The following is a 14,108-nucleotide window of genomic DNA, read 5'->3' as shown; positions in this document are numbered from 1 at the left end:
CAGGAGAGATTAAATGATCCCTTCACTTACACTGCAAACCGCTGCCATCAAGGACATTTGTGGCTGAAAGATCCAGAGAATTAGGCCTCTGTGCTTTTCTGGGTTTTGGTGGTCCAGGATCTGCTACTGTGCTTGGAACACCCTGTGTAGGAACATCTTGCTCTGAACACGGATTACTGTTGTTGTTATTGGAATTAGTTCGGCCACCTTCCAGTGGCCGATCCCTCCTGTCCACAAGACGATCGAGAACACCTTCGTCATGGCCAGCCTGCTGCTCTCGTCTCAGTAAAGGTTCATGCTCATCAGGACTGGAATTAATATTCAGTCGGGTATCCTCACTAATGAATTGATTCTGCAGCATTTCTTGGCCCCTGTGTGCCACTGTGTTGGCTGTCTGGCCAGACGGTACTGCCCCATTAACATACTGGGTAGTGGCAGTATGGGAGTTAACAGTGTGGTTTCTACCTGCCACACCATTCATGGTGACTGTCACCACATGAGGTTCCGCAGCATTGATGGTATTCATCTTGGCCACTCCAGTTTCTACTTGTTTCAAGTTTGATTTGTGCTTGCTGCCAAATTTCAGCCGGGGCTCCTTTGTTGAATTTTTGGTGTTTAAAGGCAAACTAGTAGGTCTCTTAGGAAGGTTTTGTTGCTTGGGCAAAGGATAGATCTGAGCAGGTGGAACATCTGGAATTAAACACGCCTGGCCATTTGCAGCTTGTGTGAAGTCCTGCTGTCCAGTCGCTTCTACTGCAAGTTTTATGAGTGGGTAAAGCAAGCTAGAACTGGTGCTGCTCAGTGGGTCTGGCCCACTGAACTGTTTAAGAGAATGCTCCATGAGATTCTCATCAGAACTTTCCTTGAGGTTCTTATCAACTTCTTTTGGGTCCAGCTTGTTGGTCTCCAAGTCTTCTTCCGTAAGTTGTAAGCAGACAGGGGTTGGTCCAATGGGCTGTGAAACACTGGTGGCATGCAGATTTGTTTCATCTGAGTATGGTATCTCAGATATAGTGGTCATGCCAGTGCTTGGAGTGAGGCCAGTGGTGTTTGTGGTGGTTGTGTTGGTGGACAGGCTGGTGACGCTTGTTTCAGGGCTGGGGATTCGAGCTTGTGCTTGCTGCCGTTCATAGTTGATTGAATTTCGATTCTTTTCCCCTATAGTCAACGGTGTGCTAGACATCGAATGTTCGGAGGAAATATTCTTCACAATGCTGTCAGTATGATGGATAGAGTCTTCAATGTATGAGGAAGAAGAATAATCTGGATAAGGGCCAATCTTTGGCACACGCCTATTGTGTGACAGGTTGCTTAAAGAAAGAAAAAAAGTGCCACACTGAGAATGTACACTTATGGCAAACTGACCCTCCAAGTTTAAAACCACTGATTTTAAAGGATGAACTGCTTTTTATTTTGTTCCTAACCACACTGCACTAGAGGTAATGTAAAAATTCTGATCACACAATTAAGTGTCAATTAATAACTTGCTAAACGCTAGTTGGTTTTTTTTTAAAGATATTTATTTGAGGGAGAGAGAGCACACAAGAGAGAGAGAGCAAGAGTTGAAGAGAGGGGCAGAGGGAGAGAGAGAAGCAGGCTCCCCACCGAGCACAGAGCCCAGTGGGGCTCCATCCCAGGACCCTGAGATCATGACCTGAGCCAAATGCAGACACTTAACCAAATGAGCCACCCAGGTGCCCCTAAATGCTAGTTTTATATGAAATATGACTACTGAAAACCTAGTGGATCTAGATATGTTTTTTATGGATGTTCATTATTTTGGTTTATAAGAGTTAATTTAAAAAATCTCCCCTATAGCTTTGTAACATTACCAAATACATCTTTATGAACTGTATACTTGCACAACCAGATATAAAGATTCATGAGAGGAGGAGCCACTATATGCTTCTTTTGTACTCCTACAATACTAGATACATAGTGGCAACTCAATAAATACTTTACCAATTAAGTTACAACAGCCAAATGGTAAAAAGAATATAAGCTTTTAGGTTCTTCCAAAGTGCTTCCATGCTTCCATTAAGAGGAAGTCTAGCAATGGAATGTACCTTTCTGGGGGCAAATTGAGCCATATCAATGAAACTTCTACAGACTAAGAGTATAAGAAAGAGTGTGACATTCAGATAAAGGAACAATTCAGAACTACTCTCCAGTTATCAAGAGTTCTTCACAGTCCTTATCATACCTTGAGAGGGATGGTTCTTAAGCATCACACTAAATATATTTAGGTCATTTAAAATAAAGGCAGGAAAAAAATAAAATAAAGGCAGGGATAGCTTTAACTAAACAATGGGAATATTATTAGATACAAGTATTAGGAGAAAAGCAGCAGCTCAAGGAGAATGACAGGAGGGTGAAGAATAAAAAAGTAGTTGTGTAGTGCATGATTTCAGGGAAACTATTTAGAAATGACTATGGACATGAGAAACAGCATGTAAAAACACAGAGCTGAAGGACTTAGGGGGTGAAAAATGGTCAATACAAGGGAGGGTCCCATCAAAGATTTCTTACCATTTAGAAAAAGTTTAAAAGTACTTAGAGTTAAAAGTAACTTACGCCTGAGAGAGGTACAAATAACATGCTAGAGCACACAGAAAATACAGAGATCAGGGGAGACAGAAGCAGAAGACTATCCTCAAGTGGCACAAAGCACGAAAATTTGAATTTAGGATTGCTAGTCTTTACCTTCCTTGACTTGCTGAAATATCAGGGATAAGGGTTCACATGCTGAAGCTAATTCAGTCCAAACATAAGCAGTGTAAACCCAATTTTGGTCTATAGTTTATAACACAAATTGCTCTTAAAAATTAGAATAGAAAATAGCAAAAAAAAAAAATTCAATAATCAAGTATGGTTTTATCTCAATTTTCTCTGGTAACTCTTTCCTGGGTGCTTTTCTGAAAAATTTTAACATGTATTAAATAAAATGACAAATTTGGGGGAAAACATTCCCCCAAACATACAAGAAAGAAACATAGGTTACCATTATCTGAAAGTTGCAATTTTTTAAAGGAATTTTTTAAAAAGCCCTTTTATTTAGAATGAAAGATCATAATTTAACAAAGAAATGTCTCATAAAGTAATATTTATGATGGGATAGAAAAACCTAACGAATTGCTTTCATGTTAAGTAGTTGTAGGATATTCTATAAACAAAAGAACATTGGATAGGAAGACTGAAATCTTGGTCTCTAGTGAAACAGTGGTTAAATAGCCAATTTCATAGTTCTATTCTCCCTAAAAATAAATAAATAAATAAAAAGTAAGAGAAAGAAATAATGGCAACAAATGATAAATGAGACAATATAAGCAGAAGTGCTTATAAACTTTTGGAACCATGAGGATGTTTTGCCTTTATTATTTTAGGGAAGTAGGAGCATTAATAAAGACTAACCTCTTTTACTATATCTTGAGATATCAAAATATCACAAATTCCATCTTGCACTTATGCCAAACAAAAATCTCTAGCAAAAAATGGGCATATTGAAAAAAATACCACAATGTTAGATTGTATGAATTAATCATTGTCTTTTTAGACTGGCTTAATAGTATTTCTTCCCTAATCTCTGTTTAGTCTCAGTTTTCAATACTGGCTGATGAATGTCAAACCCCTCCAAGGTCTTACCGCTCATTCTGCATAGCAGTAGACATGGGATTGACTGTTGGGCTCACAGATTTGTTTCTTTCCCATATCATCATAAGTTCAGCCATTCGCTCCTCAGCACACTGTGCAGTAAGCCGGGCCTCCGCATCCTGGTCCCAACAGTCTTCGATTGTCTCCTTGAGTGACCTCACTGCCTATAATAAAGTACATGTCAAAAAGTATATCTTTAACAAAAAAAAACAACTAAGATTTTTAGTGACATGAAGTAAAAGAAAAATCAATTATCTTTAACCAATATTTTATACAGCTATAATAAAATATTTTAGACTTCAGAGATTTGTAAAGCGTCATTTTTCTCAAAAGATGAGGAACTTAATGTAAGCAAACAAGGAAGGTTTAACTTAACTCCTAAAGAATTAGCCATAAATGTGAAAAAGTTATGTGGTTCATCAAGGTCACAGGTTTCTGACATTGTTCCTTGTTATTTCTAGCAAAAGCCACTAATTCCACTTAAAAAATGAGTTTTGAGTTTGATGGAATTTTGGCACCAGGCTATCTTCAATCTCTAGGTTAGCTTTTTTACACCTGGTAAAGAGTACTTCACTCATACTGTGCAGTTTAAAGACTTGGCGTTTTCTTTTTCTTTAAACTAATTTCAGTGATAGTATCAAAAACGGTCTATTCTGTAGTATTCATCTTTATCAGCAATGAACAATAGTCTCCCTTTTGGGGAAAGTTGGTTTGAACTTCCTTTTTTAAAAACAGATTTCACAAACTGTCATCCAGAATCCTTTCAGACTTGTTTTTTTTGACTTGTGTTTATTAGGCTTCAGAGCTTTTTGCTGCAGATATTCACAGTTCTTGCACTTTTAAAATGCTTTCAAAAAAATTAGGATGAGGGTTGCCAGATCTAAAAAATAATGTAGAATAGCACTTAATTTTAATGTTTTAGATAACTGACAAATCATTTTTAGTATGTATTCCATGCAATGCTTTATCTGGGCATTTTATCGTACAAGCCTATTTTAAGCTAAAATCCTTGTTAGCTTTTTTGGCACTATTTTTAGTGTTTTCCTAATAATTTGTGTTCTCTAACAAAAAAATCTTAACCTGCAGGAAATCTGATGGTGTTTGTTGTGGGCATATGCTAAATCAATACCCACACCATGGCCCACCCTTGATACCATCTTTCTTGCTCCCTTAGCTCTTAAGCTGCCTGCCTCAGTGTGGCAATGCTGGTTCCCCAATTCTGACCACAGCACAAATCCAAAATCTATCTTTTTAAAGATTTATTTATTTATTTGACAGAGAGAGATCACAAGTAAGTGGAGAGGCAGGCAGAGAGACAGGAAGGGAAGCAGGCTCCCTGCTGAGCAGAGAGCCCGATGCGGGACTCGATCCCAGAACCCTGGGATCATGACCTGAGCTGAAGGCAGCGGCTTAACCCACTGAGCCACCCAGGCGCCCCCAAAATATATCTTTTAAGGCTGAAATTTACACTGATTTTTTTTAAAAAAGATTTTATTTATTTGACAGACAGAGATCACAAGTAGGCAGAGAGGCAGGCAGGCGGGGGCGGGTAGGGGGGTAAGCAGGCTCTTTGCTGAGCAGAGAGCCCGATGAGGGGCTCGATCCCAGGACCCCGGGATCATGACCTGAGCTGAAGGCAGAGGCTTTAGCCCACTGAGCCACCCAGGCGCACCTACACTGATTTTTTAGAAGATTTATTTACTTATTTGAGGGGGTGAGGAGCAGAGGGAAAGAGAGAGAGAGAGTGTGTGAAGCAGGCTCCACACTAACGGTAGCGCCCATGGTGGGGCTTGATCTCATGACCTTGAGATCATGACCTGAGCCAAAATCAAGAGCTGGATGCTTAACTGACTGTGCCACCCAGGTGCCCCTACACTGAATTTTGGAATCTATTTGAATATATGTTCCAGGCTCTGACTTTTGAGTAAAAATTAAAATTAAAACAACAGGTATAGATATCAATTAATAATCCTCTCATTAAATAATCATCTACCTATTTCTCAAAAATTGGAAGAACCTGAAGAATAGATAGTGATCATCTGGAGTTTAAGGAAAACTACCCTCTTGAGGTAGAAGTTTGGTGTTTATGTTAGAAGTACAATTGAATCTGTTATTTATGGTAGTCATGTTCTACAAAGTTGTAGTAAATGCTGAATAGTGAACACTGAACCATTTCTCCTAGGGGGAATATAAGGTTATGCTCCTGTGAGCCTCTGGCCACAATATTTTTGTCAACTGATCAATACATAATCTTGTTTTATTTGTTTTTCTGTTTAAAGATACCTTTAAAAATAGGTATTAATTTTATTAACTGTGCTCATGACCAACAGCATTCTACATCATCCCCTAACAAAGTAAATCTAGCACATTTTTTCCTTCTTCAAAAGGCATATCACAGCCTTCCAGTGCTTATGAACACTACTCAGCCCTTTAGCACTACACATGGGAGCTACTTTAAACCAGAAATCACTAACAAAATGCCCCTAAATTGTGAGAAATACACAAAATAGCAAAAAGGACATCTGTTTATAGTGTAAGAGATGAAACAAAAAGGCAGAGGACCTGTTGACCTCAGTTGGAAACATGTGTATCTGGTGACTAAAGTTTTTCGCTACTCTGTATATCCATGAATGATCATAAAAGCATTCAGAATATTGGCTTTGGGATTACAAATCAATTTTAGCAAGAAGTTGAATTCCAAATACGAAATCCATCAACATGAGAAAAAACTATATGTAATGGATTTAAAACTGACTCAGATTTGAAAATAACAGAGGGAGTTCAGAAATCAGCAATTTTTTTTTAAAATAAATATACCTCTAAAAATAGTTACACATTTACCTTACTGGATTTTGATATTGGTTTGATAAAATGAACTGGTCTTTCAATTTTGAAACAATTTCAAAAAATTTTTAATAAATATATTTAATGTTCCAATGGCAGCATAATTATAGATGCTATCTAACACTTCTTATCTTTCATGGATTTGACATTTTAGAAGATTATAGGCCAGTTACTTTTTAAAAAAGGATTTATTTATTATTTGTGGGAGAAAGCAAGAAAGTGGGGCTGGGGGGGAGGGAAGGACAAAGGGAGAAAGAGAGAAAGAGTCTCAAGCAGACTTCTGCTGAGCATGAGTCCCCATGTGGGGGCTCAATCCCACAAATCTGAGATCATGACCAGAGCCGAAATCAACAGTCAGACGTTTAACCAACTGAACCACCCAAGGGCCCCAGCCAGTTACTTTTTAGAATCTCAATTTAATGATATTTCTTCATGGTTAGATTCACGATTTGAAACTTTGGCAGAAAAATCACAAAAGAGATGCTGTGTTCTTTTTTTCCTTTCCTTTCCTTTCCTTTTCTTTCTTTCTTTCTCCCTCTCTCTCCTTCCTTCCTTTCTTCCTTCTGTCCTTCCCTCTTTTTCTCTCTTTTTAAGATTTTATTTATCTACTTGTCAGAGAGAGAAAGAGAGAGCAAAAGCAGGAGGAGCAGCAGGCAGAGGGAGAAGCAGGCTCCTGCTGAACAAGGAGCCTGATAAAAGAACTTGAGCCCAGGACCCTGGGATCATGACCTAAGCCAAATGCAGATGCTTAACAACTGAGCCACCCAGGCGTCCCTAGAGATGCTGTGTTCTTCTCATTGCATTCTCAAGTGGCTCACAATTTTGATTTGTCTCATTACTAGTGAAGATCACATGATTACAACCTTGATCACATGTCTGAGTTGGTGCCTGCCAGGTTTCTCTATTATAAAGTTTCATTTTTCCCTTTTATACTCAATCAGGTTTTTTTTTTTTTAAAGACTTTATTCAGTGTTTTTGGAGTGGAGGAAATACTTAAAGTCTCCGTAAATATATTATTCTCTATTCATCTTTTTACCCACTAGTTTTAGCATCTTTTGATGCTTCTTCGCTGAATTTCTGTGATGCTTGCTAGCAACAAGACATTTAAAAAATGATAGTAGATGCATAATAGAAATATGGACAAAGGGCACATAAACAAGAAGTGCAAATTCCTAAAAAAATATGCAAAGATGCTTAATCTTACTATGTTGAGGCAGTATAGTATAGTAGTTAAGAATATTAGTTCCAGGGTGCCTGGGTGGCTCAGTGGGTTAAAGCCTCGGCCTTCGGCTCGGGTCATGACCCTGGGGTCCTGAGATCGAGTCCCGCATGGGGCTCTCTGCTCAGCGGGGACCCTGCTTCCTCCTCTCTCTCTGCCTGCCTCTCCGCCTACTTGTGATCTTTGTCTGTCAAATAAATAAATAAAATCTTAAAAAAAAAAAAAAAAAGAATATTAGTTCCAGTTTCGTAGCAAGAGTGGCAATTAAGAACCTGGCTTCCAATCTTGGTTCTAGTACTTACTAGCTGCAAATTGAAACAAGATCCATTTCTACCTATCGCATTAAGAAAGATCAAAATATTTTTATAATACAAAGTGTTGGTGATGGGAAAGCAGGCACTTATACTATTGTCAGGAGTGTCCTCAATTTGGAGGGTAATCTATCAATAACAAATTATAAATGTATTTATTTACCCTCTGAGTCAGCAATACTACTTCTGGGAATCTATTCCTCAAACACATTTATATATTTGTAGAAAAATGTGTGTATAAGATGTTCATTGCAGTATCATTTTTAACAGCAAAAGCTACTACCCACATGTCCTCTAATAGGGATCTGGCTAAAAACTTGCCGTGTAATGGATACCATATAGAATGAAAAGAATTAGGAAGATGTAGGGGCTCCTGGGTGGCTCAGTGGGTTAAAGAATTAGGAAGATGTATATGTTTCCAATTGCTAAGTAGAAATTGTAAGGTGAGTGGATGTAGTAATTCCCATCTATATATTAGAAAGGGATATAAAAACGTATAGTCATGTAATCCACAGAAATTTCTAAAGCCTACAGAAGGAATGCAATAGTGGTTGTTTCCTTGGAGGGCCTTTTATATGTCTGGGGATTGTTTGAACTTTGAATTTTAACCACATACATTTAATAAATTTTTTGAATAGGTAATATATGTATGTGTCAATAAATTCAAAATGTCAGAAAAAGAATACAATCTCCCTTCCATTCTTATCCACCAACCACCCATTTCCCCCGTCTATAGGCAACCAATGTTACCAATTTCTTGGGTATTCTTTCACAGAAACTTTATTACTTTTTTATTCAAACACATACCTGTCATATACCACTCACACAGATCTACACATTCATATTCTTTATTACTAAACATGAAGTGCAACACAATGAAGTGTACACACTGAAATCTTTCTAAAACAAAGATTTAGATGCCTTTCCACACAAAACTGAAAGAGACCCTTTCCTTTCCAAAATAGAGCACCCATTCACCAATTGCCCGGAAGAGCTCAGAAACACCAAAATCCAAGCAGCTAAAATTTGTATAGTGGCTGTTTTCTGTATCTGGAGCAAAGAGAGACACTGAATGAAGCTATATTGGTTACTTTTCATTATACAGTTGGAAAATAATTTGTAAAAATACTTTTTCAAAAAGAGATCCCACCTCTACCCATTCTCACCCCTGCCAAAATAAGACATTGACCAAGGCACTGTTCTGGATGATGAATAAAATTTGGTAAACAGAAACTCTACCTCTGAGAAGTTTCTATATTTAAGACTGAATCATGGGGCGCCTGGGTGGCTCAGTGGGTTAAAGCCTCTGCCTTCAGCTCAGGTCATGATCCCAGTATCCTGGGATCGAGCCCCGCATCGGGCTCTCTGCTCAGCAGGGAGCCTGCTTCCTCCTCTCTCTCTCTCTCTCTCTTCCTGCCTCCCTGTCTGCTTGTGATCTCTCTCTCTCTGTCAAATAAATAAATAAATCTTTAAAAAAAAAAAAAAAAAGACTGAATCATTGTTGACGCATAATAATAGTTAACAACTGTTGAGTTCTTACTATGTACTAGACTGTGTTCTAATTCACTTAATTCTTATTTGAGGTACTATTATCATCCTCACTTTTCATATGCAGGAAAAGAGGCCCAGAGGAGAAATTAGAGCACATAGCTAATAAGTGGCAAAACTAAGATCATAGCCCAGGCAGCAGAGCTCTACAGTTTATACATTATCCTATGATGACTGGCTCTAAACTATGCTGATAGAACACAGCCAGTTCCCAGTGGATAAATGGGTTCTATTATAGAAGTTGTAACTTGATCATTTTTTTGAGAAAAATCTATTATAAGTTACAAACAAAGTTAAAATAATGGTTATTAAATCATTTATATAAGATTTAGAAGTAAATTAATATGAAATGGGAAAAGGGAAAATTAGAAAAATAGCTGAGAATTTAAAGAGGTTGACTATACATGGAGTTCTGAGGGTCCTAAAAATAATGATTTGGTCATAGAATGTTGACCTAGAAGTAAAGCAATGATGAATATCCCAGAATAAGTAAAAAAGGAGATAAGAGAAAATTAAGGAAATAAACTGTATAGAAACAGGAAGATTAAGTCACCAATGGGGAGTTAGTTTAAAATCTTCAAACAAATATTAAGAAAGGATTTGACAATTTTGATGAAATGGACAAATTCCTTCAAAGATATAAACTGTCAAAGCTGACTTAAAAAAAAAACAACAGATGATTTGAATAGTTCCTGTATCTATAAATTTATAGTTTAAAACTTTCCCACAAAGAAAAATCCAGGCCCCAGTGGTTTCACTATTGAATTCTACTAAACATTCAAGAAGGAGATAATGCCAATTCTATTCAGAAAATCAAAGAGGAAAGGGTATTTCCCAACTCACTGTATGAGGACATTAGTGAAGACACCAGAAGAAGGAAACCAGGAGACATGCTCCCACAGAAATACAAAAATCCTGGTAAAAACTGTCAGAATCAACCTTACTGAAGCTACGGAAGTTAGTCAAATGTTGAGAGCAACCAAGTAAAAATGTGAAGATAGAAGTCTGTGTTCCCCGTGTAGGAACCTGATTTCCAGAGGGAGGAAAATGATACTGTTCCCAAGGAATTATGTTGTCTGTTCTAACATGTCTGTGAATTCCCTGAAGAACCAAAGAAGGGGGTCTGTCTTTATTCTGCCTAATTCAGAACTTTCTCGGAAAAGAGAAGTAGATATGACTAAGTGGAGAACATTCCTTGAAATCACTGAAAGCCAAATGAACAAGTGTTATAGCCTGGGGCAAAATACAAAAATCGAACCACACAAAAGAAAAGCTGGAAGCGAGGGAGGAAAACCTAGGGTGTGAGACACTTTGGGGGAATGAGGGTTTTGAAAAACTGTATATACTGGGAAACCTAGAAAGCCAAGCACTCATCCAGGGTGGGATGCATGCTCAAAGAAGACCATAAGTTTTCATAACTGGCTGGTTGTTAGGCTCAGCGCTAGCAGAAAGTGAAGGCTAAAGCAGAACTTGTAAGGGTCTGGATGAATGTTAAAGGAGGGCCCCAACACAAAGCCAAACTGCAAAGGCTTGGGGAGTATTTTAACTTTTTTTCTTTTGATTTCTTTTTGCTAATCAGAATATTCAGAATATCCAGTCTTAAAAAATCACAAAGCTTGCAAAAACCCAAGAATATATGGCCCATTCAATAGGAAAAAAGAAATGAAAGAAACTGTCCCTGAGGAAATTAAGATACTGGAGTTAGTACCAAAAAATTTAAATATGCTCAAAAGATGAAGGAAACCATGGACAAAGAATTAAAGGAAGTAGGAAAGCAGTTTTTCATCAACTGGAGAATACCAATAAAGAGATAAGAATTATAAAAAGGAGCCAGAAAGACACTTTGGAGCTTAAAAGTAAAAAAACTGAAATGAAAAATTCACTACAGTGATTCAAACAGCAGCTATGAACAGAGAGAAGAATTACCGAATGACTGAAAAAATTACGCAGTATGAGGAACAGAAACAAACAAACAAACAAACAAAAAATAACGAAGAAAGATAAACAGAGCCTAAAAGATTTGTGAGGTCATCAATCATTCCAAAATACACAGAATGGGAACCCCACAAGGAGATGAAAGAAAAAGGGGCAGAAAGAATATTTGAAAAAATAATGGTCCAAAACTTTCTAAATTTAATAATAGAAACAACATATCCAAGAAACTCAATAAACTCTATGTAGAATATACTCAAAAGGTTCTATCCTGAGACATACTGTAATCAAACTATAAAAAGCCAAAGATGAAGATTCTCGACAAAAGCAAGAGATGTGACTTGAAATGTACAAGGGATCCTAAATAAAAGTTAATAATTCCCTCTCTCTTAGAAAAAAAAAAAAAAAGTTAATAACCAATTTCTCATCAGAAACCATAGAAGCCAGAGGCAGGGACATGATATATTTAAAGTACTGAAAGAAAACAAGTGGTAACCAAGAATTCTATTATCAAACAAAATTATCCTTCAATAATGAAGGAGAAATTAAGACATTCTTATATAAACAATAGCTGAGGGGGCTTGTTGCTAGCAGATCTGCCCTATGAGAAATGCCAAAGGAGATCATTCAGGCTCAAGTGAAAGGGCATTAGACAATAACTTGAAGAAATGAAGAACACTGGTCAAAGAAACTATACATAGGTAAATATAAAAGCCAGTATAGGGTATTTTTGGTTTGTGACGCTTCTTTTTTTCAAATACAATTTAAGAGAAAAATGCATAAAACAATAATTAAGAATCTATATTAATATGATTCAATATTACTAAAATGTCAATTCTTCTCAAATTGATTTATAGATTTAATTTAATTTTAATAAAAATCCAAACAGGTTCAATGTAGAAATTGAAAAGCTGATTATAAAATTCATTGATTATAAAATGTAAAGAACATAGAACAGCCAAAACACTGTGAAAAGAACGAAGGCGGAGGACTAATGTTACCTGATTTCAAGACACAGTAAAATGCTGAAGTACTGGCAATGAGACAGACATATAGGTCAATGCAACAATAAAGAGTCCGGATATAGACCTACATACATACAGACAACGAATTTTTGACAAAGACTACAAAAGCAATTAATTAAATTGAGAAAAAGTAGTCTCTAAAAATAAATGGTAGGAAACAATTAGATATCCATATACAGAAGAATGAATATTGATCCATACCTCACACTATGCAAAAGATCCAAAAAATAAGATATAACAACCTCAAAATGGGTCATAGACCTATACAATTTCTAGAAGAAAATACAGAAGATAATTTTTGTGACCTTGGGTTACACAAGGATTTCTAAAATATGAAACTAAAAATATATCCATGAAAGAAAAAACTGATAAATTGGGCTTCAGCAAAATTAAAACTCTCTGCCCTTATAAATATACTCTTAAGAGAATGACACAAGCCACAGTCTGGGAAGAAATATTTTTGAATCATATATCTGATAAGGGACTTGTATTCAGAATATATAAAGAGCTTCAAAACTTAACAGTAGGAAAACAATCCATTCAGTTTAAAAGTAGGCAAAAGACTTGAATAGACATGTCATCAAAGAAGGAACAAGGATGGCAAATAAGCAAATGAAAAGATGCTAAATATTATTAGTCATCAGGGAAATGTAAATTAAAACCATAATCAGATACTATTGCACACTTATTAGAATATCTAAAATTAAAAAGCATGTTCATACTGAGTATTGGCAAGGATGTAGAGGAACTGAAACTCTCATATACTCTTGGTGGGAATGTAAAATGGTACAGTCACTTCGGAAAAATGTTCGGCACTTTCTTAAAAAGTTACGCAGACATGTAACATGATGCACCCGTTCTACTCTTAGGTATTTACTCAAGAGAATGAAAGCAGATGTCCATACAAAGACTTGCACATGAAAGTTCATAAGAGCTTTACTTCTGGTATCCAAAAACTGGAAACAATCCAAATATTCATCACCAAGTGAATGGGTAAACCAGTTGAAGTATTCAAAAGAATTGTTCCATTCAAAGGAACGCTACTCAGCAATAAAAAGGAATAAACTACTGAAATACATATCAACATGAATGAATCTGAAAATGATTAAACTATGTGGAAGAAGCCAGATAAAAATAGTACATACTGTATGGTTCCATTTATATAAAATTCTAGAAAAGGTATACAAATCATTAGTGACAGAAAGCAGATCAGTAGTTGCCTGGGGATTCATGGAGAAAAGAAAGAGGCAAGAAGAAGCAACTATAAAAGGACAAAAGAGAAATTTAGAGGGTAACTGACATGTTCATAATTATGACTATAGTGATGGTTTTATGGGTATATACATATTCCAAAACCTAAAAATTATGTATCATTAATATGTGCAGTTTAATCCATATCAAGTATATCTCTTTCAAATGTTAAAATTTTTTGAGGGGAGAAAATAAGATTAAGAAAATTATAAATATTTGGGTAAAATCAGATGAGTGCTTCAACAAGGGACTCTAACTGCACATATACAAATAATGATATCCAACATTTGGATAAATGAGATAAAGGGGATATCATTCAAAACACTG

General features: G+C 36.4%; 1 protein-coding gene across 3 annotated transcripts in view; it reads right to left on the bottom strand.

Moving 5' to 3' along the window:
- The window catches only part of BMPR2 (bone morphogenetic protein receptor type 2), a 207,957-nt gene that overhangs the window by 8,813 nt on the left and 185,036 nt on the right, over window positions 1-14,108 (bottom strand). For all 3 annotated transcript variants that reach the window (XM_032354461.1, XM_032354462.1, XM_032354463.1), the window contains 2 exons: window positions 3,643-3,815; window positions 31-1,310 (listed from right to left, as the gene is read on the bottom strand). In XM_032354461.1, coding sequence (XP_032210352.1) covers window positions 31-1,310; window positions 3,643-3,815 — 1,453 coding nt within the window. The remainder of the gene's footprint in view (window positions 1-30; window positions 1,311-3,642; window positions 3,816-14,108) is intronic.

Source organism: Mustela erminea, chromosome 8 (genome assembly GCF_009829155.1).
Source record: "Mustela erminea isolate mMusErm1 chromosome 8, mMusErm1.Pri, whole genome shotgun sequence".
NCBI lineage: Eukaryota > Metazoa > Chordata > Mammalia > Carnivora > Mustelidae > Mustela > Mustela erminea.
The sequence above is the reverse complement of the archived record's forward strand: the minus strand, read 5'-3'. Positions and strand labels throughout refer to the sequence as shown.